The sequence below is a fragment of the Peromyscus californicus genome, unplaced genomic scaffold (assembly GCF_007827085.1).
Source record: "Peromyscus californicus insignis strain IS unplaced genomic scaffold, ASM782708v3 Scaffold_5__1_contigs__length_169319896, whole genome shotgun sequence".
NCBI classification, from domain to species: Eukaryota; Metazoa; Chordata; class Mammalia; order Rodentia; family Cricetidae; genus Peromyscus; species Peromyscus californicus.
In genome coordinates, this window is record NW_026294573.1 from 26,228,788 (window position 1) to 26,255,407 (window position 26,620).

The 26,620-nt window shown below is 48.5% G+C and overlaps 1 protein-coding gene across 1 annotated transcript in view; it reads right to left on the reverse strand.

Annotated features, from left to right (window-relative positions):
* Csmd2 (CUB and Sushi multiple domains 2) overlaps positions 1–26,620 on the reverse strand; it is a 573,936-nt gene that overhangs the window by 237,272 nt on the left and 310,044 nt on the right. The window contains 4 exon segments of the mRNA XM_052718591.1: positions 604–707; positions 15,626–15,747; positions 24,528–24,652; positions 25,346–25,433. Coding sequence (XP_052574551.1) covers positions 604–707; positions 15,626–15,747; positions 24,528–24,652; positions 25,346–25,433 — 439 coding nt within the window.

Here is a 26,620-nt window from a genome sequence, read left to right on the forward strand (position 1 = left end):
GCATGCACAGGGCAGAGAAATTTCCTGGCCCTTTGCTGGGCTACTGTATTAGGTGAAGGGGTACGGAATGGTTCCCCAAAGCAGAGGCCCAGCCTAGTGGAATTCCAGGATGGCCTGATATGGCTCCCTTGATGAGACTTTGTCATATTGGACTTCCTTGGCCAGGGAAAGGTAGTCACTGTGTCTATGAAACTGTCCATGTCTCAGATTGTTCTGGACATGTGGAAAGGTCCCCCAAACACTTCTGTTGTCTCAGTGACAGCCAGGGATAGAAGTCGCCTAGAGTGGAGACACTGAGAGGTGGCAAAAACAGGGTGTTTCAAAGAAGCAGTTGGCTAGTAGAAAGAGTCAGGCACACAGGTGTGGAGACTTTGTTCGACTTTGCCCAAAACTGCTCAGTCTGAACACTTCCTGTAACTTCTCTACCAAGTCGGTTCCCCTTGGCTGGGGTGGAGAGAGGTAGATGGATTATTGCAGACACCAGGAGCACCACAGGACACTGTCAGCCCCAGGTCCAGGTCTGGGGACCAGGGTGGGCTCTGTGAGCCTGTCTCTACCCCCCCCCCCACCGTGTTCCCCATCCAGGCACAGTATTGCACTTACACGTAGAGGACTGTCTTCTGGTCCCCATCCTGCCCACCGTCCCCGACTGTCAGGGTGTCATAGCCCCTCTCCAAATCGAACTCTTCAAAGGCCAGCTTGATCACCTAGAGGGGGGGAGCATAGCGTTAGGGACCTGGCAGCAGCTGTGAGGAAGTCTCTGGAAGCCTCACCGTATCCTGACATACTCCAAGTCCCTGGGGACCCCTCTCCTCCACACATTGCCCATTTCTGTGCCATCCTGAGGAGCACGACTATTTCTCCATAGGCTATATGGTCCCTGGGGTCCCCTGATGTCTCTGAAGATGTTTGAGGCACATCTGGCCAGTTCTGGCAGCTGTCAAAGAACCACCAGGCACAGCTGGCGGACCACAAGATGATTGGACTCGTTCTTCATGCTTTCATGGACAGAAATCCCCTTGGGCTTGGTGGCAGTATCAGGCCACATGTGGAATCTCAGCTCTCCTGGCCCCCGGGGCCTGGAGAGGACTCCCCTGGCTTTTCCTCTCTTCTCTACTGACTATTCCCCATCCCTTCTGTTGGTTTATTTGCCGACTAAATGAATGTGCTTGGAAGGAGATTACAACAAGATCCCTCCCTCCCTCCCTCCCTCCCTCCCTCTCTCTCTCTCTCTCTCTCTCTCTCTCTCTCTCTCTCACACACACACACACACACACACACACACACACACACACACACACGCGCACACACACACACACAGCTTGTCTTAGTCCCATCTTCCACAAATATTTACTAAGCAGCTGCCATATACAGGCTTGGGTGGGTCCCGCCATTAACATAACACTGTCACTGCCAAGCATGGATGTCATTAGCATACCACACTGTCCCTGTCTTGCTTGAGGTAGGGGTTCCAAGAAGTACATGAATTCCTTAGGGACAGGTGCGAAAGTGGGGGTCACAGAGTGAGAACAGCCTGTGGTGGAAAGAGGGGAGGGTGCTACTCATGTCTGGGGCCTCTGAGGAAATTCGGAATCTTGTGGAGGACCCCCATCAGATCTTAAGGGTGGCTGAAGAGGGCAAGGGATGCTCTGAGAGGGAGTCCAGTGCCCAGAACCTGAGCTATGGCAGAGAAGGAACATTCTAGAATAAACTGTGGACAACAGGTCTACAGACAGTAGGTGTGCCAGCTGCCTCACTCTGAAGGCTGTCTGGCTGGACCCGCAGAGCACAGAGGTGGCTCCAGAAGGTGTGGAACTGCAGTTTGCCTGAAGCTCAATCCAAAGTCCCTCCCGCCGCCGTGGGCTTCCTCCTGAGGGAGGTGACGTCAGTCTGGAATGGAAATGACCAGCAGCTGTGAGTTGGGTAGTGAGGAGGGTTGAGGCCTTTGGCAGAGGAGCAGTAAAGGAGACGGACAGGCCCTGGTGACATTTGGGGGTGTGTGACTGGGTGGATGTGGGGGCTGGGATGGGGTAGGAAGAAGGAAGGGAAATTCTGGACAGTGGACAGGTTTTTGGCTTGGTCAGCAGGGCGGTGGGTGGGGCCGTGTGCAGATACTCAGAACCGATGTCTAGCCTGCTCTTCTGCCTGCCTCTTTTGTTCTAATGCTGGTCTTCCTGGAGGCTGAAGCTGCCTTTTTGCTGTTGACACCACAGTTCAAGGAGGACCGACTTCCTAGGGTTAGTGTTCCGAATTTCGATGAATAGCTTCTTAAGGTTTCTCTGCCCAAGTCAGGCAGCCCAGCACCCAGCCTGGAGGCCAACAGAATTTTAGTCTTATTACCTCACTTATTTGCCACAGCAAACGAATGCCCACATTGGTGAGCCTAGTACCCTCTTCACAGACCCCCTCAGCTTGGCCATGGGGTTCACAGAGGGGGAGCACCCCTGGGGAGAACATTCTGGAGCACCTCGATTAGTTTCCACATAGACAAGGGAGAGAGCCATCACACTGGCTGGGAGAAAGCCCGGGGGCTTTCTGGAGGAGGAGATGAAGCCCAGGCAGCATTTGGAGAATGAACAGTTTGGATGTGGATGATAAAACAATCAGAGTAGCCGGGCGGTGGTGGTGCACGCCTTTAATCCCAGCACTCAGGAGGCAGAGCCAGGCGGATCTCTGTGAGTTCGAGGCCAGCCTGAGCTACCAAGTGAGTTCCAGGAAAGGCGCAAAGCTACACAGAGAAACCCTGTCTCGAAAAGCCAAAAAAAAAAAAAAAAAAAAAAAAAAAAAATACAATCAGAGCAGAGAGAGAGAGCAGTGATGTGGAAATATTGTGACTCGTCCAGAGACTCCTGGGTGTGCATGCATGGTGTGAGGGTGCATGTGTGAGGGCTTCCTGAGGACCGAGGACAACTTCAAATGTTTCTCTGGTAACACCAATCCCCTTTTATCACCTTTGTTTACAGACCAGGTCTTTCACTGGCCTGGAACTCACCAGTGAGGCTAGCCTGGCTAGCCAGCAAGCCCAGGGAAGCTTGGGATTCCAAGTGTGCACTGGATTGACAGGTCCTGGGGATTAAATTCCTGTCCTCTTTACCAACTGAGCTGTCTTCCCAGCCCCTGTCCAGGGACTTCTAGTAAACCCAGTTATTTAATTACGTGGGAAGCGGAGACTGGTGATGTTGACAGAAGTAGGAGGGGCCAAGCTAAGAAAAGCTGTCTGTCATGCGAAGGACTTGGACCTAAAGACAACAGGGAACCAGTAAAGAGTGTTGCAAGCCAGAGCTTGGTGTGAGGTGTCCGCTGCTGCAGAAGCAATAGCATCGTGGGTGGTCTGCAACCCAGGAGACCAGCTCCAGACTCAGCTTCAGAGAAGACCTGCTGAAGGATGGAATGCAACAGTCCACAGTGAGTGGGGACTCCTTTCTGGATGTCTGTCAGGAATGCTCTCTGTTGGCTAATGACATCATCAAATGACCCCTTGTTCGGGCTGCAATCTCCTCCCCCTCTCTCATTCTCCACAATCCTGCTGTGCCAAGTGACGCTGGCAATGTCACATCCTAGACTGACACATATATGGAGAACCCTTCCACATCTGTTCCCTGTCACGTGGCTGATACGTCCCCCCCAACCCCCCCAAGTTCCTCACAGTGTTCTCATCACAGTGACCATCTGGATGTAAACCAACTTCCACAGGCTCTTGTTTGAACAGTTGGTCACCAGTGGGTGGCACTGTCTTGGGAGGATGTGAAACCCGACTGGAGGAAGTAGGTCACTGGGGGCAGGACTTGAGGTACCCGGTCTGACCCTGCTTCCTGTTCTAGCTCTGGTCTCTGGTCTTTCGTGGTGTGGGAAGTCCCATCACATGTCCCAGCTGCTCTGAACTCTTCACACCTTCTTACAATGCTGTGCTGTATCGTCTCAAACTGTGAGTTGAGAGAGAACTTCTCCACTCTCGTTGCTCTGGCCAGAGAGCCCCTGGCAATGTCTCTCCCCAGGGCTTACGACCTCTGCACCCACAGAGCCTGTCCATATTACAGACATATGTGGAAGCTGAGAAAACATCTGATAGCAAGGCACTCTCCAAACCTTTTCTGACTCCCAGCCTGGGCTACCAGACTGTGGGATCCTCGAAGTATTAGAGCAGAGGTTGGCCAGCCTTTTCTGTAAAGGGTCACATCAGAAATACTTTTGAGGACTGCATATACTGTCACACTGCCCTGCTCCATCCACACAGTAGGTGCTAAGGGGACATGGCTGTGTCCCAGTCAAACTTTAAAAAGCAAGTGATGGGCGTGATGGCCCCTAGGTCCCAGTCTGCTGAGCCCTGGCCTAGGACACTCCCTGACTGCCTGAGCACAGCCTTTAATCATCTTATACTATTTCTTCACTACAATAGCTAATGCCTACCATGAGGTTAACCATGCTCTAAGCATATTACACAAATCTGCTCATGTGAAAATAAAGATAGCTCCTGTTTTAGAGAGAAGGAGACCCAGGCACAGAGAGGTGAAGCGGCTTGCTTAGGCTCACACAGCCTGGTAGCAGAGTGCCACCACCAGACAGGCTTCTTGTTGCTGTGCTCTACGGCCTTGGAACTGCCCAGCAGGGTCTCAGGTGCACAAGGTAGGGACAGTGACCTACCCTCTCAAGCTGCCCCAAGTTCTCAGCTGGATCTCAGCAGGTGCTTGGCAAACGTGTGCCACACAGAGAGCACCCCCAGCCAGATGGTGGCCCTAGCAGGAGGATCAGCCTCTCCCTGCAATGACTACAGCTCTGGCTAAACATGGTCATTGCATCTAGCCAGACCTAGGGCAAGGGACACCACTTACCGAGCCATCTCTACAGAGGGAGGGCCTGATTACCAGGCCCATAATGGGAAGACATTGCTTTGAAGGGCAGAACCTGGAGCCATAAAATGATTCCCATCACTGGTTCTCACTGCCTTTGGACATGAACCACACCACGGAGTACTGACCAGGATGCAGGGGCTAATGACATCAAGAGGCAGGTTCAGCACACAGGAGTGACTTGCCTTCCAGCAGGGCCCCAGCACACCGGGTATGCATGCTTTCCTTTGTTCTTTCCTCCTCCGCTTTTGGCCATTGTTTAAAGGCAGGATTCTATAATGACTCATTAACTAGCATGCAGATCAATCAAGCTCACAAGGCCCCTTTGTGAGGCAGGAGAACCTTCAGTGGGAGAAACAGGCATAGCAAGAGCCACATTTGTATCCAGCTCAGACATCCAATGTAAGTCCATTAGATAAGTGGATAAACAAGCGTATCTTCTGGGACATGATTACTGAGTGCCACACATGCTATGTGCCATGCACGGAGCTAGCGGCTTCCCATTAAGTTATCGCGCCACAACTTAGCGCAGCATCCAAGTGCCAGGATGTACACAGACCACTGGCACCAGGGAATGGCACACAGCAAAAGGAAGGGAGGAAGATTCACGGAGGAAGGAGAGGATGCACAGGGCCGGGCAGTGCAGAGGAGGGCATGGGCTCGAGTAGCACACACTGTGAGCAGTTCAGAGGAAGGGAGGAACAGGGAGGTCAGCTGAGGCAGGGGTGGAGAGCAGCCTGGAGGAGGCTGCAGTTGGAGGGTGCTCTGAGGCTGGAGCCGGCTGTTTGGACCGGCTTCATGGTCAAGTAGATGGAAAGCCATGACTCAGCGTAAAGTGGGGGCAAGAAGCATCGAGACCTAGCGGGAGCTGGTGGGAGACCCAGGGTGGGAGGAGGGGTGGTGAAGCCAGGGTCTCTGACAGTGGCAAAGTGAGAGAGGGCCAGAAAGGACTGCAGATGGGACCCTCAGCACAAAATGACAACCTCTCCTGAGAATGGCGCTGAATGTTCTTGAGCAGAGGAAGCCCAGGACTGTACAAGCTCAACAGGGTAAAGTGTCTCTCCACTGGGCACTGTGCCCACGGTGGAAGAGACAGGCACACGGGGGGGCCTTGCTAGTCCTGCTTTTGGGGAGACTAGGGAACCAGGGGCAGGGACTGTGCACGCAAAGCCGTGCTGGTAAGAAAGCAGAGAAAGGAACGGGGAGCTGGGCACGCTGAGTGACCAAGGTTTTACAGAGAAGACCAGGGCATCACCCCAGCCTGGAGGAGCAGAGAAGGCACAGGGACACACCTCTGATGTGCCAGACAGAGGTCTTCAAGGGTTGGGGATGTCTTTCAACCAGAGTTCAAGGTGTCTGCCACTGGGGCTGATGGGGTGGGCAATGGGAGTAGCCTCTGAGCTTGGCCAGAAGGACGAGACTGCTGTTTATCACAGCCTGGATGGTGGGGCCACTGAGTGCCCCATAGCATAGAGGTTCCAAGTGTTCACAGAGCTGTTTGAAATGTTCTTTGTGAGGAATGGTCTTGGAAATCTGCACCAGTACACCCTTCCTAGGTATTGTTGATGGTGAGCCAAGTTCAAGGAATACCATGGTAAGCAGCTATTATATTGGCACTAAGATGAATATTGTAAGAACTCAGGTGGCCCAAATGCCTAAAGTTGGCCTGCCATTGCCCAAGGACACCACAGACCTGTTTCTCCTTTCCTTAAATCTGCCAAGCTCTTGGGATGCTAGGTAGCAGGGTTACTGATGTCTATCTAGTGTACTGAGAAGGGGTGGACCCTGCTTGCCTCCCTTTCGTGACTATGCTCTTGTCTCCATAGTGTGGGGTGTGGAGCCTCCAGGTTCTTGGTTGCTGTGTCCCTGATGCAGGCTCATGACCATCGCCACACCCCAACAGCTCCTCTCTGCAGGCCTGGAACATTCCTAGATCCTTCCTGAGCACAGCTAGCAGGAGCTATGGAGAGGCTGCAAGTCCAAGAAGGACCCTCATGCCTGCATGTGCTCAGCTGCCTGGGAAGCATGATTGCTCTCTCAAGGAGGGGGCTGAGTGACATGTGTCCCAGTCCTCATGCCTCAGGGTCACCTGTCACCATGCCTGCTCTTTGCAAAGGGAACCATCCATGATCTTCTACACTGGCTCCATATTGCCTAGTCAGAAGTACTCAGGCCTCAACTCCTGCTTCTGTTCAGCTCTCTGCTTTGGGTCTCCCTGCTTGCTCTGCCCTGCCCTGTGCATGAACATTCCAGTCAACATTCCAGACAAAGACTGCCTCATATCGCCCCCATCCCTCCCTGTGTTGGTCCACTCTCTGCAAGTCAAGGCATCTTTGTTCTCAGCCTCTGATGCCTCACCTCCACCACCTAGCCCCAGCCCTGCCGTCTGGTCCACACTCAGACTCCACTCTGACGAGTGTCCTGCCAAGGCCAAGGCCAGCCATCCCCTCAGTCTTCTTGCAACAAGCTTTGTTTCACCACCACCATAGCCCGGCTTGTCTTAGCTGGGGAAGCCCTGCTTTCCCATCTGATTCTCATCCCACCTCCCTACAACGCCACGGCTCTTCCACTTGTAAGGATGGCTTCCAGGTCCACTCAGTCTCCCAGTTCTCCATATTTTCCAAGAAATTATGTCCCTTCCTTAGGCTCTGTTCCTACCCATGTGCCAGAGAGACATCTGCTCCTCTCTCTTGAACCTAGATTCATGCACCAGAGAGCATTCATGTACTCCACAGTCTGTGTCCCTCTTCTGCCCTGCAAAGCATGTTCTTCCTTTTGTATTCTCTCTCTCTCTCTCTCTCTCTCTCTCTCTCTCTCTCTCTCTCTCTGTATGGATGCATGTATGTATATGAGTGTGAGGGTGCACATGTGTGTGAAGATGTGTGTGTAAGCATGGGTGTGGGTTCCTGTGTATACATGTATGTCCACAAGCACACACAGAGACAAGAGGATAGCCTCAAGTGATTCTCAGGAGCCATCTACCTTGTTTTGTGTTTGTTTGTTTGTTTTTGGACAGAGTCTCACGCTGGGACTTGGGGCTCTCATTTAGTCCAGGCTAGCTAGGCAGTAAGCCCCAGGGTTGGAATTAGGAAAATAAGCACACATCATGCCTGGCTTTTAATGTAGGTCTTGTGGCTGGAATTCAGGTCTTCATGCTTGTAAGGCAAGCACTCTCCCAAGCCGATTATCTCCTTAGTCATTATATTTTCTTCTAGTACCTCATTGGCTCGAGCAAGCTATTCATGTGCTCACTGGATTAGTAGATATTGAATGCCTACGGTGTACCAAGCGCTCTGTCCATCATTTAAGACACTGTGTTGAATAAGAGCTGCCCTTTCTTTCTCCACTCCTCCACATTCATGCCCCATCCCATTCTCTAAATTCTCTCTCATCTGCTCCTGGTTGATGGCACCCTCTTCCCACTTCGTTAACAGCACCAGCCTCCTGAATGGTCTTGCTCCCTCAGTGTCCCCTCTGCTCCTCTCCACTGCTGCCCTCGGAATTTTGTCAAAGCTCCCTGACTCCAACGCTGTTCTGACTGACTCATCCTACCCTGCTCATCCTACAGCACCAATCCCGGCTTCCCCCATCTGTGCCTTTCCAGTCAGTAGCAGAGAGCATCACAGAGCTATGACTGCCAGGACACTGGAGCCAGAAAGACAGAGGTCGGATCTGCCTTCTGCCACTTAGCAGCCATGTGCACTGGCCATTTCCAACCTTTAACCTCGCTGTACTCCAGTTTCCTCATCCATCTGGTGGGCCCGTTAAAACCTAATTCATTATGCAATTAAGAAAATACAATGGATCGTTTATATAGAGGGATTCATTTGCTCAATGGCTGGCACAGGATAGACGTACAGTAAAAGCTATTAGTGTTATTAACGACAGCCTAATACATTCAGCTTCACATTCTTTTTGATTCAAGATAGAATCTAAACCTCTGGGCTGAGCTCCTGAGTGCCTCATGACGTGGATTCTGTTTGTCGTTTCCTCAGTGGCTGATCCGGGCTTGGGGAATAACTTGCATTCTCAGAGGTTGTTCCAACTTCAGTGCCATTGCATGGACCTGCTCTGAGCTCCTTCCTACTTACCCAACCTTAAGGCCCTGCTCAAAGGTTTCCTTTGTGAAAACATCCCTGACATCCCAGTTAGTGACTTCTTCCTGGGTTTCCCCTAGTACTCTGGCCCCCTTCCAGGGGCACCCCTCTGGCTTACACACCCATCTTTGCTGCTAAGTGCGCATCTTCAAGGGCAGAAGACATGCCTAGAGCCAGTGACCAAGCAAATGGCCGTCTCTTAAGACATACTGTGAACTTAGCTTTTCTGCTGAAGGAGATGTCCTGGGGTGGCTCTCCCAGGTGCCACTTTCAGGGGCCGGTTAGAAAGTATTCACTTTCTCCTTTGTCAGCAGGAGGCCACTCCCGTCCACAGTTCAGCTTTGAGACACCAGTCCAAGCCCTCCTTGCTGCAAGCTGGGCTCCTGGCTCCCCTCCCACTCGACACCGGGGCCCCGGGGTTTCTTCCAGGCCTACAGAGAAAGAGCTAGCTTTCTGAGAAAGCTTGTCTCTCAACCCTTCTGGTTTTCCTCAGCCAAGTACTTCTGGAATCTTATCCGTGACCTGCAGAGGTGCTAGAAGCATCCTTCTGTTCGGAAGGGCCTTCTCTTCAGAGGGCCTGGCTCCAGAAGCCTAGGCTGGAGCAATCTCTTCTTTGACATGTGATGGAGGGGCCAATATGGGGTCACTAGACTCCATACATTGGTGAGGCTTGGCGTAATGAGAGGGACACAAACTGTTCCTCAGTGAATTTTCAAGCTTCATCCAGACTTCCTCCTACCCTGACTTTCAAGTTCAAAACAAAACCAAGCTAATGTCTTTGACTATGTTGAGGAACAACCTTCTGGCCATCCACTTAAACACCTTACAGTAGTAAGCTCTTGTGGTCTAGCCTCACTCCACGTGGCTGTGACAGCTCTTCCCTGTCAAAAAACTTCACAACACAATGCAATAAAACGTGGACCTTTCCTTGTAAGATGCTGTGGAGGGGAGCCCGCTTCTTGTGTTTTCAGTGCTGTGACCTTAGGCACTTGAACTAAAGGATTTTGAAATGTTGGCTAAAACTTAAAAACAAAACAATTAAAAAAGCTCTTTATAAATTATAGAGACAGAATGCTATCCTTTTTAAATTCCTATGTGGAAGTCTTTTGGACTTCATTAAGGGACAGGTCTTTTAGGGTGGTAGTTAAGGTAGATGAGGTTCTAATGAGAGATGTATGGTGTCCTCATAGAAGGAGGAGGAGGAGGAGCAGCAGCAGGAAGAGCTGAAGGAGGAGGACCTGGAGGATGAGGAGGAGATGGAGAAGCAGAAGGAGGAGCAGGAGGAGGAGGAGCAGTCTTGGAGAGCTCCTCTGTACACAGAGAAGTAAGGTCAAGAGAGGACAAGATCAGTAGTGGCCTACAAGCCTGGTAGAGTCCTCTGCAGAAACCACATCTGCTAGCTTGATTACACCTTCTACCCTGCAGAGCTTCAAGAAAATGAAGGCCTGCTGTCTAAGTCCCCTGCATAGAGTGCGGCCATTTTGTTGGAGTAGTCCAAACACATTACCATGAGGGGGAGGTGTCAGGGTTTGCTGCATAGGAAGTACAGGGACCCTAAGAATGACTTGGAGCACACACCCAGCCTTGGCCTTGAGTGCATTATTGAAATTTAGGGAAATGAAGCTTTAGTTTTAGGGACTTCTGAAGAAAGGGACAGGAGCCAGAGGCCAGAGCTCCCCAAGGTGGAGATACCCCTGTGTAAAGCAGCATGAGGGTGAACTAGAAATTAGTCTGTGGGTGAACCAGAAATCAGTCTGTCTGCTCTCACCTGGCCCTTGAGTGGACCAGGAACCTGTGGAGCTCAGCCCTTGGCAGTGACAGGGCAGAAAGCAAGACTTCTTGATCATCCATGAGGATGAGGATAAGGGGCCCTTGCATATGACTTTGTGGCCTTCATGTTCCATATGCATTGGAAACCTCTGTGGTGAGAACTTAGCTCTGAAGAGGGTTACAGCCAGAGATGCTCCCAGCACCAGGCACAGGCCAACACAAACTCTCCATGGTAAAACAAAACAAAGCAAAACAAGTTCTACCCTGGTCGAAAATAATTCCCAAAGTTTATTGTTATTCTAGTCATATGGTCAAAAATTAAACAGCACAGATTGAAATATGGTTTTGGGAGTCATGGGAGGGGAAAACCGATCCCCAAATCAAATGTACAGACTCCATATCATCAGGCACAGAATGCAAAAGAGGCTTCGTTAAAAAACGGACAGAGGCTCTCAGCATCCCAGAAAGGGGCAATGCGGTCAAGATCATGTTACAAAGGACCAGCAATGGCTCCACAAGTTCAAGTTATTTACAACAGGTCTTCAGTGAGTGAATTTGACAGCTAGGAAGCGAGTAAGTCACCAGAAGGGAGGAGGAAAAAATATGAATTGAAGAAAGAGAAGACAGAGAGAGAAAACGAATTTTTTTTCAAACTCAGAGATGGGGTGGGGGGGAGGCAATAAAATAAAGACTAGGAAACAGAGAGAAAGATAAAGGCTAAGCACCTCCAGGACTAGAGGAGAGACTCAAGCTACAGATCCAGGAAGATGTGTGATGCCCACATCTGGACACTGCGCAGTGAAATGCTGGGCAGCAAGGACGAGGAGAAAGTCATGAAGCAGACAGAAATGACATCGTGTGAAGAAGTGATGACAAATGATGCCAAACTGACTGTGACAGTGGAGTGACAAACACATCCACAGAGAATCTGTGGACTTAACGTCCTCTAAGAACAGGTAGAGAGACATCCCAAGACAAAAGAGAAGGCAGAAAGCTTGCTGGCCACAGGAAGTGCAGACGCGGAGATGGAGCAGGAAGAAGGTAATTCTACCGAGTGGGATTGTGATGGAAGTGATTGGAAATTGGGAGGTAGTGAAGGCACAAATAAGCTTGAACCAGGAGCCTGAACCAGTGCTGGCTTATTAAACAGAGACACCGGCAGAGTGTGGGAGGCAATGGTGTGACAGGGAAACCATGAGACAGAGGACAGTAGAGCTATTCGAGGGGCGGTGTTTTGAGATCCCTGACCTCTCAGGAAGAAGAAAACATAAAACCATAGAACTCGGGGCTTTTTAAATATACACATGCATATTTCCAGAGTATTTTAGGCTAACTCTAATAGACAGAACTGTGTGACTCTAAATAGTCTGAATTCTCTAGTTAAAAGACTATTAGTCTTTAAAACAAACAAACAAACAAACAAACAACAAAACAGTTATGCTCAAAGCACCAAAAAAGCATCAAGTAAAAGTTGAAAGTAGCCGGGCGGTGGTGGCGCACGCCTTTAATCCCAGCACTCGGGAGGCAGAGCCAGGCGGATCTCTGTGAGTTCGAGGCCAGCCTGGACTACCAAGTGAGTCCCAGGAAAGGCGCAAAGCTACACAGAGAAACCCTGTCTCGAAAAACCAAAAAAAAAAAAAAAAAAAAAAAAAAAAAAAAGTTGAAAGTAAACGAATAGAAAAGATAAGGTAGACACTAGGAGAAACTTGATCTAATTGCTGGGGGTGGGGGAGGGGCGGGAAAGTTTCAAGGAAAAAAATTAGCACCAATAGAGAGTCATTACATAATTCTTTTGAAATAGTTGATCTACCAGGAAAGCATGCAGTGTTCAACTTGTGTCTCTAATTACACAGTCTCAAAATACAGGGCACAAAAAATCGACAGAACTTCAGAGAAAAACAGACATGCACAGTCATCGTGGAGGATCTTACTATCCCTCTCTCATAGGGCATCAATGAAGGCAAAAAAAGTCAATTAAGACATGAGACACACATGACCAGCGAGCCTGATGTGGTGGAGAAACTGGAACACAAAAACTGCAAAATGCACCTTGAAAATACATCTGGTTTTTTTTCAAGCACCCATAGAATACAGGTGAAAAATGACCACTTCTGAAGCAAAAAATACATCTCAATTAATTTCAAGTGACTCAGTACACAGTTTTCCTTACACATAAACTTTATAACCAGTCACTTATATAACCAGAAAATTCTATTGTTTAAAAATCCAGATATATTTCTAAATAACTCATGACTGAAAGATGAAACAATGATGGAAATTGGAAGATACTCAGAACAGGGTTGGGGTGTAGATCAGTGGTAGAGCACTTGCCTAGTATGTGTGGAAATTGGAAGATACTCAGAACAGGGTTGGGGTGTAGATCAGTGGTAGAGCACTTGCTTAGCATGTGTGGAAATTGGAAGATATTCAGAACAGGGTTGGGGTGTAGATCAGTGGTAGAGCACTTGCCTAGCACATGTGAAGCCCTGGGATCATTCTTAAGCATGAAAGTTAGGAAAAAAAAGGGAGTGGGGATGATTCAGTGGTTAAGAGTACTTCCTATTTTGGCAGGGGACCTTAGGCTGGTTCCCAGCATCTACATGGGGACTTCAGTTCCAGGGCATCCAATACCCTCTTCTGACCTCCTCAGATGCTAGGCACACATGTGGTGCCCATATACATACATACATATATACATACATACAGATGAAACATTCAAACATATAAAAATAAATATGAAAATAAATAAATACATCTTAAAAATACAAATTAAAACCACATGACTATCAGAACTAAATGTTGGAGTCATGAGATATATATCTATATATATATATCTCTCTATATATATCTATATATATCTATATATATATATCTTATATAAATCTGTGGAAGTATAGTCAAAATAATCCTCAGAGGGAAATTTGTAGTCTTAGGTGCTGAAATAAGATTGAAAATAATGGACTAAATAGGAAGAATAAAATGCTAGACAAAAAGTAAAATAAAACCAAGTGCACAGAAGGAAAGAAATGATGAAGAACAGCAATTGGTGAAACAGAAAATATTTTTCAAGAAGTATTAACAAAATCAAACTCAGTTCTTTGAAGAGACTAGCAGACATGTAGCTTTTGGCAATACTGATTTTTTAAAGATGTAAATCAGAAAGGAAAATGACACAAAAGCACAATATTAGCAGACATCGTGGCTATAGTAAGAACCAGCAGGTATAATTGTATATATAATACTTTTGGAATTTTAGTTAAATAGACTCATGACAAAAAAATGACCTAGATTACTCTTCAGTCATTACAGATATGGAATCTGTACTCTAAATCCCCCAACACCAGATCCATACACTTGGGCTGAAAAAGTTCACGAAACTTTCAAGGCAAAAGTTATTGCAATTTTCCACTGACAATCCCAGGAGGCAGAGGGAAACACTTTTCAAACTGCTTTATGAAGCCAGCATTTCCTTGATAGAAAATTCTGGCAAGGATAAAATAAAAGAACAGAGCTAACAAAATAAAAACACATTGTTAAATAAGATGCTAGCAAATTAAAGACAGATGAGTAGGAACACGTCCACACTAAGTGGCGAGTAGAGGACCCAGGAATGAGACCAGCAACATTGGGAGAGCCAACAACACTATTCACTACAGGATGAGAATCCAGGAGCAGAACAAAGATGGTATCATGGGTGTGGCAAGTTGTTTGATAAAATTCAACATCCATCCTCAATAAAAAGTCTTGGTAAACTAGGATGTGAAAGACACTCCCCCAAGCCCCAAAGGGGAGACTTTCTATATTAAAAAGAAACATTCTCCAGGAAACATCACACAGAATAGTGAAGAAACAAATTCCACTCAACATCAATCCACCACCATCATAAACGATAAACGGACTGGAAAGGAAGAGATAAAATCATCATTCTTTACAGATGTCAACAGCTGATGCAGACATTGACAAGGAAATCTCAGAAAAATGAACTCAAGATATTTGCTATGTATACAGAAAATCAAACTACAGAAATGGATTACATTTTGAATGAGCATCAAGAAACATGTAGGTGATAGATTTTGAAAGCCATGATTTTATATTTATACAAATCATACTGCTATATTTATATGAGATATATAGTATTTAGGAGCAAATATATCAAGAAATGAGGAAGAACTGTAATCCAGACAAGTTTATTGAGAGATGTTAAAGAAACCCTAAGCAAGTAGAAAGGCATACCGTATTCATGGACCAAAGGATTCAGCATCAACAAATCAGACAGAGTTCAAATGGTCCAGACAGGGTGCTGTGGACCTTGGCAAGACTGTCACATTTTAAAAGATAACAAAAAATAAAATACTTGGAATTGAAAAAACAAATGCCCAAAACAACTACAATCCCCCAGTGACAGGCATGAATGCATGAAAGATTTTGGATAACAGGTAGGACTGCACACCGCCTGGATAAATGGTGAGGGGGTTCATTAAAAACAAGATTACATTTATGTGCAGTTCAGATGCTGGCACACGGAGCATTGCACTCTAGGGACACACAGTTAAGTATAAGCAAGCACGCCCAAGAATAACAAGCACACTTCTGGCTATGGCTGTGTCTGAAGGTGCTGGGGATGGGAGAGGGTTGGTCTGGGTGGAGCACCACCAAAATAGCTGATTTCTTTTCTTTTTCTTAGGCTGGAACATGGATACTCAGCGCTTCTTGGATTGATGTTATTTATATCTTCCTTATGTCTTATAAAGTTTTTGCTTTTTAAATTCAGTATCCAATAAAAGCAAATGGAAGTTCTCTGCAGAGAAGCTACCACCAGGAGGTTGGTGGGTTGGCAGTCCCTCGTAGGCAATCTGTCTCTAACCTGCACCTGCCCGCAGGACCCTGATTGCCCCACTATGGGAGCCTTACCTTGGCGGGGTTGAGTGCTGTGATGACCCACACACAGTGTGCGTTGTTATCATACTGAATGGGGAAGTTGGGGGAAGTGATGACGCCCGAGGGGCCTCGGAGGTGGGCATCACACATGCGGGCTGTGGAGATAAGATAGACGTTTCAGTTTAGAGCAGATCCAGTTCTTCCCATCTCCCACGCACAGCCCAGAAGAGATGCTACCTGGACACATTCTACCCAGAAACCACCTGCTTCCTGCATCCATGTCCACCTTTCCCAGCAGGTGCAGAGGGGTCACAGTGCCTGGAGTGCTGTCCTAATGGCAGTTATAAACTGCCAAGGTAGGCTCAGCACTCTCCTAAAGTCTACTCTTCCTCTCCTTCCTAGAGAGTGCACAGACCAGGGCTTGGTGGGTCACAGGCACCTAGGGACACACCAAGTATTCTGCTCCATTCCTTTTTGCAGCTTATTTCTCCAAACCAGTTGTATGCTGCACTGAACCCTTAGACTGCTTGTCTAGTAGCCTGATTTCAGTCCTTCCCTTACCACCTTGCAGGCTTCCTGAACTAGAGTCTCAGGATGTCCTAGTGAAGGCCACCATACTGGTTTCAGAATGCCTGTGCCCACGGACTCTACCAAAAGTCCAGTTCCAGGCACCAGAATGGCTTCAGAGCCAGCCTGTTGCTTCCCTCATCCATTCCCTACTCAGCCCGGGCCTTGGAACAGGCTTTTGACTGGAAGCATAGGACTCAAGGTGAATTAGAAGTGCTCTCCTCAAGTAGATATAAAGTGTTATCAATCACGGCTTAATCTAATTAAGCTCTTTAAAATAGCTTCGAAACTAATTAGATTAAGGGGTGATTGATCTCATTTAAGGTTCCACGTTGGGTCTAGGTGTTTGCTGTCATTTAAAAACACGTGCACAGAGTCCTAGCCACCCCATTCTTCAACATTAGCACACAGCCATTTTAATAAAGGGCTCTGTGAGCCTGGGTTGTCATTGCCCACATGGCAATTCATCCCAATTGCAGCCAGAGTGCCTAGCAGCAAAGACGGAGTGTGCAAACCCAACAGGCTTAAGCATGTGAAATGGACATGCTGTCAGAGTTGCTTTCTGGGGATGACTTCAAACTTCCTGGAGCTCCTCTGTGTGGAGCCAGGCATTTCAACGCTCCAGGCTTTCACAGGGAGCCCCTCCCAGGGGTCTGAGAAGCAGGTCCCAGGGCTCCCTCCCAGGTGTAATGAATTACCACTCATTGTGTGCGCTGATCCCCACGCTCATTCATTCCAACATTTACTATGGGTCAGCCAGAATTTGGGCTGAGAAAAATGTCCGCAGGGCCCCACCTCTCTCAAGGACCACAACCAAAGCTGGAGGCATACATGAGAACTTGAGAGCCCTCACACATGAGTACAGTAGGTGTAGTTCTAGGGCTGCTTTGAGGGGCTCTGGGTGAGCACTGATGGTTTTGGTGATTCACCTCATTCTGCACCTGTAGGAATTGTCCCTCACCACTGAGCTCCAATATGGATTGAGTTTCTTTTGTGTGCATGTGTGTGAGGTTCCTGTGTCTGCTCACAGACCAGAGGTCAACATTAGGTGTATTTCTCCATTGCTTTCCAGCTTATTTTTTTTGAGACTAGGTCTCTCAACTCAACTGAACCTGGAGCTCACTGATTTGGCTAGGCTGGCAGGCCAGCAAGCCCCCAGAACTCCCTAGCCCTGGGGCTAAAGATGTGTACCGCCACACCCAGCATTTACATGGGTGCTTGGGATTAAAACTCAGGTTCTTGTGTCTGTGCAGTAAGTACCTTATTCACTGAGTCATCTCCTCAGCTCCCGAATTGAGTTTTGACACCAACTGCTCCTCTTATTCTGTGTTGTGAGACACTTAGACTTAGAGGTCACACTTGGGGAGGATGGCATAGACGAGGAAAGGCCAACCTTGGGGTCTCAGCAACTTAGCCTTCCCAGTCTAAATCTGGCTCTTCAGGCCTGCAGGAGCAAGAAACCCCTCTGTCTGGCCCTGCCTCCTTTTCCAAATGGGGCAGGTGTCAGCACCTCAGTGAGTTCTGGTGGAGTGAAATTATACTCGACGGTGGACAGGAAGACTCCTGTGATAGGGACAGTCTCAGTATTCAACAAAGGGATCCCAAGTCTGCCAGACTCAAGTGTCACACTCACTACCCTTCTCTACATTCAAGATTTCCTCCCAGGCTAAGGAGTGCTAGTCTAGCTTTCTTGAAGTTTCTATATGTGTCTATCGACAATTATATACAGGAGCACATGGGTGTCTTACTCCATCACTTCCCACCTGAGTTTTTTAAGAGAGAATCTCTTACTGAGTCTATAGCTTGCCAATTTTGCTACACTGGGCTAGCAGGCAAGTCCCAGCTCCCTGCTTTCCTCCTTAGGGCTGGAATTACAGGTACACGCTGCTACACATGGCCTTCTTCTTCTTCTTCTTCTTCTTCTTCTTCTTCTTCTTCTTCTTCTTCTTCTTCTTCTTCTTCTTCTTCTTCTTCTTCCTTCTTCTTCTTCTTCTTTCTTCTTCTTCTTCTTCTTCTTCTTCTTCTTCTTCTTCTTCTTCTTCTTCTTCTTCTTCTTCTTCTTCTTCTTCTTCTTCTTCTTCTTCTTCTTCTTCTTCTTCTTCTTCTTCTTCTTCTTCTTCTTCTTCTTCTTCTTCTTCTTCTTCTTCTTCTTCTTCTTCTTCTTTATTACATTGCTTCTGGAGGTCCTCATGCTTGTATGGCAAACATTTTCCTGACTGAGCCACCTCCCAGGAAGTCCAGGAAGCTTCTTTACATAGGCTTTTCCCTCTGACATGATCCCACCCACCTTTACAAAGAGGACCTGAGCATGCAGTACTCTAGCCCTGCAGAGCATCTCACACAGCTCCCCAGGCAGCATCTCCCACCTCTTCTGGGAAGTCTGATTTTGCTGCCAAAAGACTCCATTTATCCTGTGCTTGCTTCCAAGAATTAGATGGTATTTGCTGTGTGTTAAGATATGCCTTCATAATTAGAGAGAATAGATCAAAAAGCATTTACCACTTTAAGGACTTGGAGGGGTTTAATTAAAATATTACAGTCTGCAGATAGTTAGCACCGAGTACCTTAATACAGGTTCCGGATGGAATCTTAGTTGCTTTTTCTGTCTGCTGTCTGGGCAAGGTCAGGCAGGGGATGCTGCAGACAACAGACTCCTTCCCTCTGAGCAGCCAGCTCCAGGGATCCCACCAGCAGATGGACAGCACCTTGCTGTGACCCAGGTGGGCTGGCCAAATGGTAGCTTCTCAGACAGTGTCTGAATCAATGAATGAATGAATGTATCTTACCCATTTTCTTATTTGCAATTTTCCATCTAGCCTCTTCTTTAGAGACTTCTCCCCATCTCCCAGGCTTCCCACTCTTCCTCAGGACATCACTGTGCTGTGTGGCTGGGAATAGGACCTTAGGGAACTGTAGGGAGACACCACCTGGACCCACAGCCCAATTCTAGACTTGAAATAGTTTGACTCCAAAGCAGGGAACCACTTCAAGTGCAAGAGGTATGCAGTGCAAATGCCCCCATGTCTAGCTTCTCCCAGAATCTGATTTCTACCTTGATCCAGGCTGCCTACTCTTGCTTCTCCCGTGACTGACCTCCCTCCATTCCTGGGCACAATTCCTACCTCATAAAGGTTACTTTTTTTTTTTTTTGACTATGTCTTGTTATGTAGCCTAGGCTAGCCTGGAACTTTCGGTCTCTGCCTTAACCTGCCCAGTATTAGATATGCAGGCATGCACTATCACATCCAGCCTCCCACTATCCCGCTGCAGCTGCAGCGTCTTCCGAAGCCTCCTGCCTATCAGAAGCCTTTCTTCTCCTCTCCAACCCCTGCTTCTGTCATCTTCTACACTGAACATCCAGTTCCTTCTGCTGCCATGTCCTTCCGAAAATATCTGACAGTTCCTGGAACTTATATGGGACCCATGGAGACCAGCAGGGTCTCTTCCGGTTTCTGTTTGCCCTCCTATCCTAACCTAGCTTAGACTTCATGGTCCACCATTATGGTCATGTTTCTGCAAATCCCAAGTCTCTCTTCTCTCTCCTCTAATCAGTTGCCTCAGAGATGTCAATCCTGAATCATCTCCTCAATATTCTTCATATCTGCCTTCACATAACTGAGCTTTGACGGAAAAAAAAAATCACAGGAGAAAGAGCTGTCTCTATAGGTTCATTATCCACCTCAAACTTTCCCCAGAAATCACCAACAATCCCGCTCTGTCAGTTCACCAGCTCCTGCTGCTCGAAGACCCTCTCATGCCTTCCATAGGACCCTCAGACCTCTCACCCTTTCCTGTACCCTGCTCTGTTCTCCTGGCTGATGACTTTGCTGCCTTTCTGTATTTGGAGGAAACAGGAAGCTATTTAGCAGACACATCCTCTTCCTGACTCCCTAAGGTGTAACCCTGCCTGCTGATATTTATCCTGCTATGGTAGAGAGGTGGCCGCTTTGAAAGGCTGGTCCCTTCTATAGGATCTGGACCACTGTCCCCTCGATCCCAGGAGCGGCACATCTGTGGCCACACACAGAATCCTGATGTCCTTGGAACCAGGGAGTCCAGCCAGCTCAGCCACCATTCTCCTCTAACTACTACTCCTAGCAGGGACGCTCTGTTCACAATGTCCCTAGTGCCCCACATCCTAGGCCCTTCTAGTTCACTGACCTCTACGCTTCTTCCCATCTATTGGACCCTCCTGACCCCCTTTTTCCCAACCTAGACTGAACCTCAAGACCAGTATTTCTGGATCCCTCCACACCTTCACCTTTACCTGTTCAAAAGCCTGCCTTGGCTCAAACATCCTATCTGTTCTTTTTACTCTAGGGCCTGTTGTCCCAGTGGCCACGCCACAGATTCAAGATTAAACATCAAAACAAGCCAGCCTTCTATCCTTGGTCCTCCTTGGATTCCCTCCCAGTTCTCTGCAGAACAGCTCCAAAGTTGTGCCAAGTCATTTAACCCACTGGCAGTTAACCCTTGACCTTTCTGGAGTATCTGACCTCAATGGCCCATCTCTGCTTGAGAAACAAGATACATGCCTTGTTTTCCCTCCTCCTCCTCTGACCCACACTTTCCTCCTTCTCCACCAACTCTTTCAAAGCACTTGCAGAAATCTCAGATGGGAGTGCTCAGCATGTTATGTTGATGGTAATTTTTCTATATATTTGAAATTCTGTCAAAACAAAGCGATCAACGGGGGTCGGGGAGCTGCTCCACACTGTTCCCCGACATTCCAACTCTGAAGGAGGTCCAGGTGCACTTCTCAAGTGCAAGTAGCCCAGGGCCTTTGGAGTAAGGGGTTGAAACAGCTCAATTGATTGGCTTTGTGTCCTTGGGCAAGTTGGTCAACTACTAGAAGCTTCAGCTCAACATGAAATATGGTTATTGCCACTTGCCTCATAAGGAAATGATGAAAAATGCCTAGTGCAATGCTTCAGACAAGTATGAATGGCTTAATAAAGGGGAGTTTTATCATTAGCACATCCAGGTAAGGGACTTGGGGACATTCTTGGGACGGGGACAATGAAGCATGGGTTCTAGTGACTCGGTAAGACATCTGCACCAGAAAAGGAAAGAGGAGAGAGGAAGGCGGGGAAGGGAGAGAGAGGAGGGGAGGGGAGGGAGGGGAGGAAGAGGAGAGGGAATATAACTTGTACACCAGTGTTCAAGGGTTTGGCTGGGGAATTTGCTCTTGTGATGGCCACCAAGGAGGAAGACAGACATCTGTAATGATCATGCCATTTAGTCTGGCCTGCTTTGTGCACAGTTCCTATGTTCCCCTCCCTTCCAGTTTATAGTTAAGGGAAAAGATGTAGATCCATTTCAGCAATGTCTTCTCTGCCATCTAGCTTGTTAATAACAAAGATGGGACTTGAACTTAAAGGCCTTTGAGTCCCAAGTATGGTATTCCATCCATCCAAAATTATTTTATTCTGAATGCATATGCACAGACAGACAGACAGACAGACACACACACACACACACACACACACACACACACACAGACATGCACACAGACAGACAGATGTGCAAAGATTTCCTAGGGCCAACACAGAGGCTAGCTTCTGAGGGGAGGGAAAGGAGAGCTGGAACACACCATCAATTTCAAAACTTCCAGAATGAGGGCACAGTTCCATCATCCTCGTTCACATCAATCACAAATCCGCTTCATTCTGGTGGCCCTCAAACGTTTATAGAGAACCTATTATTTGCCTGTCTGTGTGTTTTAGTATAATTAATTGTGTGGAAAAGTGAATAATTAAAGGCACAGCATATTTTACACGCATCGGAGGGAAAACAATACCCCATGTACGGCGGCCGAGTGCTTTCAGATTGCCGTCCTTTGGCAACTTGTTTCAAAGTGGGGCTTTGTGAAATTGAAGGACTTTTGTCCCTTTTTAATAGTTCACCCAAGCTGCCCATTATTCCCCCCCCAAAAAAAAAGAAAAAGAAAAGAAATCACAATTACAGTAGAAATTCCAATTAGTTTAGAACAAAAAGATCTGGGGGGGGGGGAAGCCTCCAAGACTGCCTGAGGAGACCACTGCATCTAAGATGGGGCTCTGCTCTTGACGGAAAGCTGGGGAAAGATCACCTCAGTCTACGCCTTGGCCTTCCCACTGCCTCCCTCTCCACAGCCTGTGCAAGAGGAACCGTGAGGAAGAAGGCGGGAGAAGGCAGGAGGGTCAGGCTGTGCCGAGAACCGTCCCCCTCCCCACTTCAACAACGTGCCTTGCTTGATGAAGGAGTGGTTTTCTCCTTCGATAACGAGGGTACTGTGGTGAAGGCTAATGAAGGGCCTTAGCCAGGGCTGGCCAGCTGCAGGACCGCAGAAGACACGACAGTGGCTTCTGACAGAACCAGTGGCCACCAGAGGACAAGATGTGCTCTGAGCTTCAGCCGAGGACCAGCTGTACGAGCAGGGTAAGCATCACAGGTGTGCATGGGAGCCCCATGGGCACCCCGAGCCACTCCTAAATGAGCACTGTCAAGTACCCTGCCTCACTTGGTGATGCTCTGGGGCACTGGGTCAGTGTGTCTTCAATTTATCGGGGAAGGAAAAGGGACTCCGAGAGGTGAAGATAAGGGCCCAAAGACACACAGCCACAGAGAGGCAATGGCTGCATTTGAATGGCCACCCCCACCACCATCACACCGGCAGGGTGTGTAATGGGGTAACAGAGGGGAAAGCCGCCTGGTGCCTAGTGAAAGTGTGTGGAGAGTTTAGTCCAGTGTTAGATTCCCTAGGGATGGCTTGGATAGGGCCCACAACCTTTCTGGAGAAAAATAAATGGGCACATTGCTGGACAAAAACCCTTCTAGAATGCTAGCCCTTCCCCATCCTGGGCCTCTTCTTGGGACTAAACTGCCATGACTAAGAACAACCTTCCTCCAAGGGAAAGGATCCCACCACTGTGCGAAGGCTTAGCTGCTCTGGCTTCTAAAAGAAACTGAAGGGACAGATTGGCCCAGGGTCTCCTGGTCTGCAGACAGGATACTCCATGCCTTTCTATGCAGCTGTCGTCTTAGAGTTCTGCACCTGAACTCATGTGCCATTCAGTTATTCATCCATTCCATCCAACGTTTGTTATAAAGCACCTACTATGTATGAGGCCCGGTTTTGAGTGTTGACCAAAATGGGAGTCCCTTGCCCTCTACAGGATGTCTATCTTCCTTCTAGTACCTGCCAAGCCACAAAGTGCTTACGTCCTGAACCCTGCAACTGAGCGTGGGAAGGTACTGTTGAGTACATTTGGGGGGAAGAAGGTTGGCCCAGAGGATAACAGGTGATCTGTCCAAATGCTCAGTTATACTGAGGATTCTTTCCTCTGTGTTTGGAATAACATGGCAGAAAGGAGCAAAGTACAGCATATGCTGTAGATCGTGGCCATCTTAAAGTTGAACAAATAGGCATGAATACAAGGCTTGTTTGGAAGATATTTTCATGACTCTCTTCCAGATTCCTTATCAATACATTTACAAGACGGACCATGTTTTACCTCTCACTTTGTTCGTTCTTCCGTATAATAATGGTTTAGTTCTCTTCCACAGCCCCCTCTCACTCTGCATGAATTTCACCTTGATGCAAAGGTGCTTACAAAGGAAAGCATCCCCTTTGGTCAGAGGATCCAGAATAGAAGCGTTTTAGTGGGCTTTTAGATAGACCTTCTCTCCGAGAGGGGTCCTCAGCTCTCCAGGGCTGTCTAACAGGTGAGTGCCGTCCTGCCCCACTGATGGCCTTGCACTGGCTTCCAGTATTTTAAGATCATCTATGGCCGTGGGCAGGCAGTCTTCTTTGGTTTATGTGATAGGTGTGAGAATGTGGGCTGTAGGGCCTTTGAGGATAGGATGGCCAGGTATGCGGTCAGAGAAGCCCACAGAGCAGCCCTTTGATACCACGCTCCATGTTGTCTCTGTATTGCTAAAAGTGTTGCTTCAGAAGCCACAGGTCTGTTTACTGCAGAGTGTGGGCAAAGCAACGAGAGTGCCGGGGGGCAGAAGGCTGGGATGTGTGTCTGTCACAATGGACGGATCTAACACAAGAGTCTAAGGGGTGACTTGCCTTCCTATTTCTGTGTGGCTCTGATCTCTTTGTGCCCTGTGTCAGCAACCTGCTTCCTGTGCACCTCTCCCATCAGACTAGAAGTCCACGCAGGGCAGGGGCTCTGTCTGTCTCCCCACTTCTCTATGGCTGCTCTTAGCAAAGGCCTCGATACAGAGAAGATGACAATCAACATGGGAATTAGTCAAAGATGCAGGACCTGAGTTCTAGGGAGCAGTAGAGAGCAAGATGAGCTGGCCTGGGGGAGGGCCCAGGTCTCCAGGCCCAGCCTGGCTTTCTGAACAGCCTCCCTTCCGCGGGTGCCCTCACCTCGGCAGACCGGCCTGTGGTCGCTCCAGGCTGCAAACATGTCGCTCACTTTCATGCAGGTGATCCGCTTGGACCCTTGCAGGTCATAACCTTCGTTGCAGGTGAACTGGACGCTGGATCCTAGCCTGGGAGACAAAGGGTGTTGTAAGTTCACTCCCTGGGCCTGCTAAGCCCTGCCCTGAGGAGGACGCCCTGGCTCCCGAAACATGTCTCCCGGGGAAAGTTCTTTCTCCTGGCCTTTCATCTGGGCTCTTCTGTTCACCACTAAGAATCTGCTGGAGGACACAGCTGCCCTTCATCTTAGTTGTTTGGGAACATTTGATGGTTTTAGGTTTGGTTAAAAGGAGATTTTGTGAGTGAGCAAAGAGCACTGTTGTGAGATAAGTATCAATTAGGGCTAAGAGTGGGTGGATGGTACCCATGAACCGGGGTGGAAAAGGAGGAATACGGGAAGATGCCTTGGTAGAACAAACCTCTGCAAAAAATTTACCATTTGAAGGGCTCTGAGGTACACCAGATGACTGAAGGCCTGCCATCATTATGTAACAGGTCAAAGAGTGACCCTTTGAACTCTGGCTGCATGCATTTTGTGACATTTAACATGGGCATGTTTTAGTGATAACCCCTCCCCCACCTCATAAGGCAGTGATATCCTTCCAAGGATCAGACTAGGAGAGACCACAGCTTTCCCCCAATAGTGTCACTCCTGTACCCATGCCCCCCTCCACCCCGCCTCCAGGAAGGGCAGGTCTTGTCCTCCCCCACACCCAGGCCACCCAGCCCCATTTGCAGCCGGAAAGTCCTCCAGTAGGTCTTACCTGAAGTCTGAGCCTAGTCTTTTGCCCCTTTCAGGTATTCCAGGGTCTGGACACATATTATGTCCTTGGGACACACCAACCTGAGTTACTACAAGGCAAAAAAACAGCACATACATAGATAGACAGTCCAGGAAGGCACCGGGCTGGGCAGTGTCTCGGGTGGGAGGAGGAGACAGGATGAGGCCCTGCTCCCCCAGAGTTGTGGAGGATGTCGGGGCTCTCTATTGGACAGGGTTTTCCTGACTGTGCAAGGTGGGAGACTGCTTTTGATAAATGCCTTTGCAAGAAAAATCCAGGTGAAATTCTTTGGGATCATGTAGGTTCTGAGACAGCCCTCCTCCCGACAACCATCCTGTTCCCTCGTCCCACACCAGTGGCCAAAAGTGGACTATCCAAAGGCTCTGGTGACCTCCCCATCCTGCACTTCAGATCCAGGGATGGAGACTCTAGATGAGATGACTCCGCCCCCCGCCCCACCCTCAGTCCCAGATGGAGAGATGACTCAAAGAAAGTTAAATAAAAGGTGAATGCATGATCAGAAACGGTAAAGAATGAGAGAGTCGCAGCTTCAAGTTCAAAGCAGAGCCTTGAGCTCAGATATGGTCATTTCTTCTGAGAGCCCTCTTCTCAGCAGACCCCTATCAAACCACAGTAAGCAAGGACCAGAATATTCTGCCCCACCCCTCCCAATAGTACTGCCAAGTGCACCAACCAGATGTTATCTAGGGTATGTCTATGACAGTCCCACGCCTTTTTACAAAAACCATATGCATGCCTACCTGAGCTAGCGCAGAGCTTGGTCTAGGACGGCGGATACAAATACGTGCAGACAGAGGGCAACTCCTAGGTCCCTGCCTGCTCATTAGTCTTGACGGTTCACATTGGTCAGGCTGGACTAAATTCATACCTCTGGATTCCCAATGGCTGACAACGGAGGCCAGGGGAGTTGCATTCAAGGACCCACCAATCCCATGACTCCAACGGCAACTGAGTGGTTACAGGGGGTCTACAGCAACAGTCTCTGAGCTTGCTCATATCCTCCTCTTCCACTCAGCACCCCATAATGTGAGAGAGGTACTCCATCACCCACTTACACACTACTCACTCACTCCCCACGGAGGGCACATTCTCACTGAGCCCCTTTTTTGGCTACAAGGGGAGCTGCCAAGGGTGGTCAGGAATGACCACAGTCTTCAAGGAGCTTCCCGTTGAGGGAAGCCATGAAGCATTGAAGGAACTTCAGAACCCAAAGTGGGAGGTGATGAAGGGATGCTG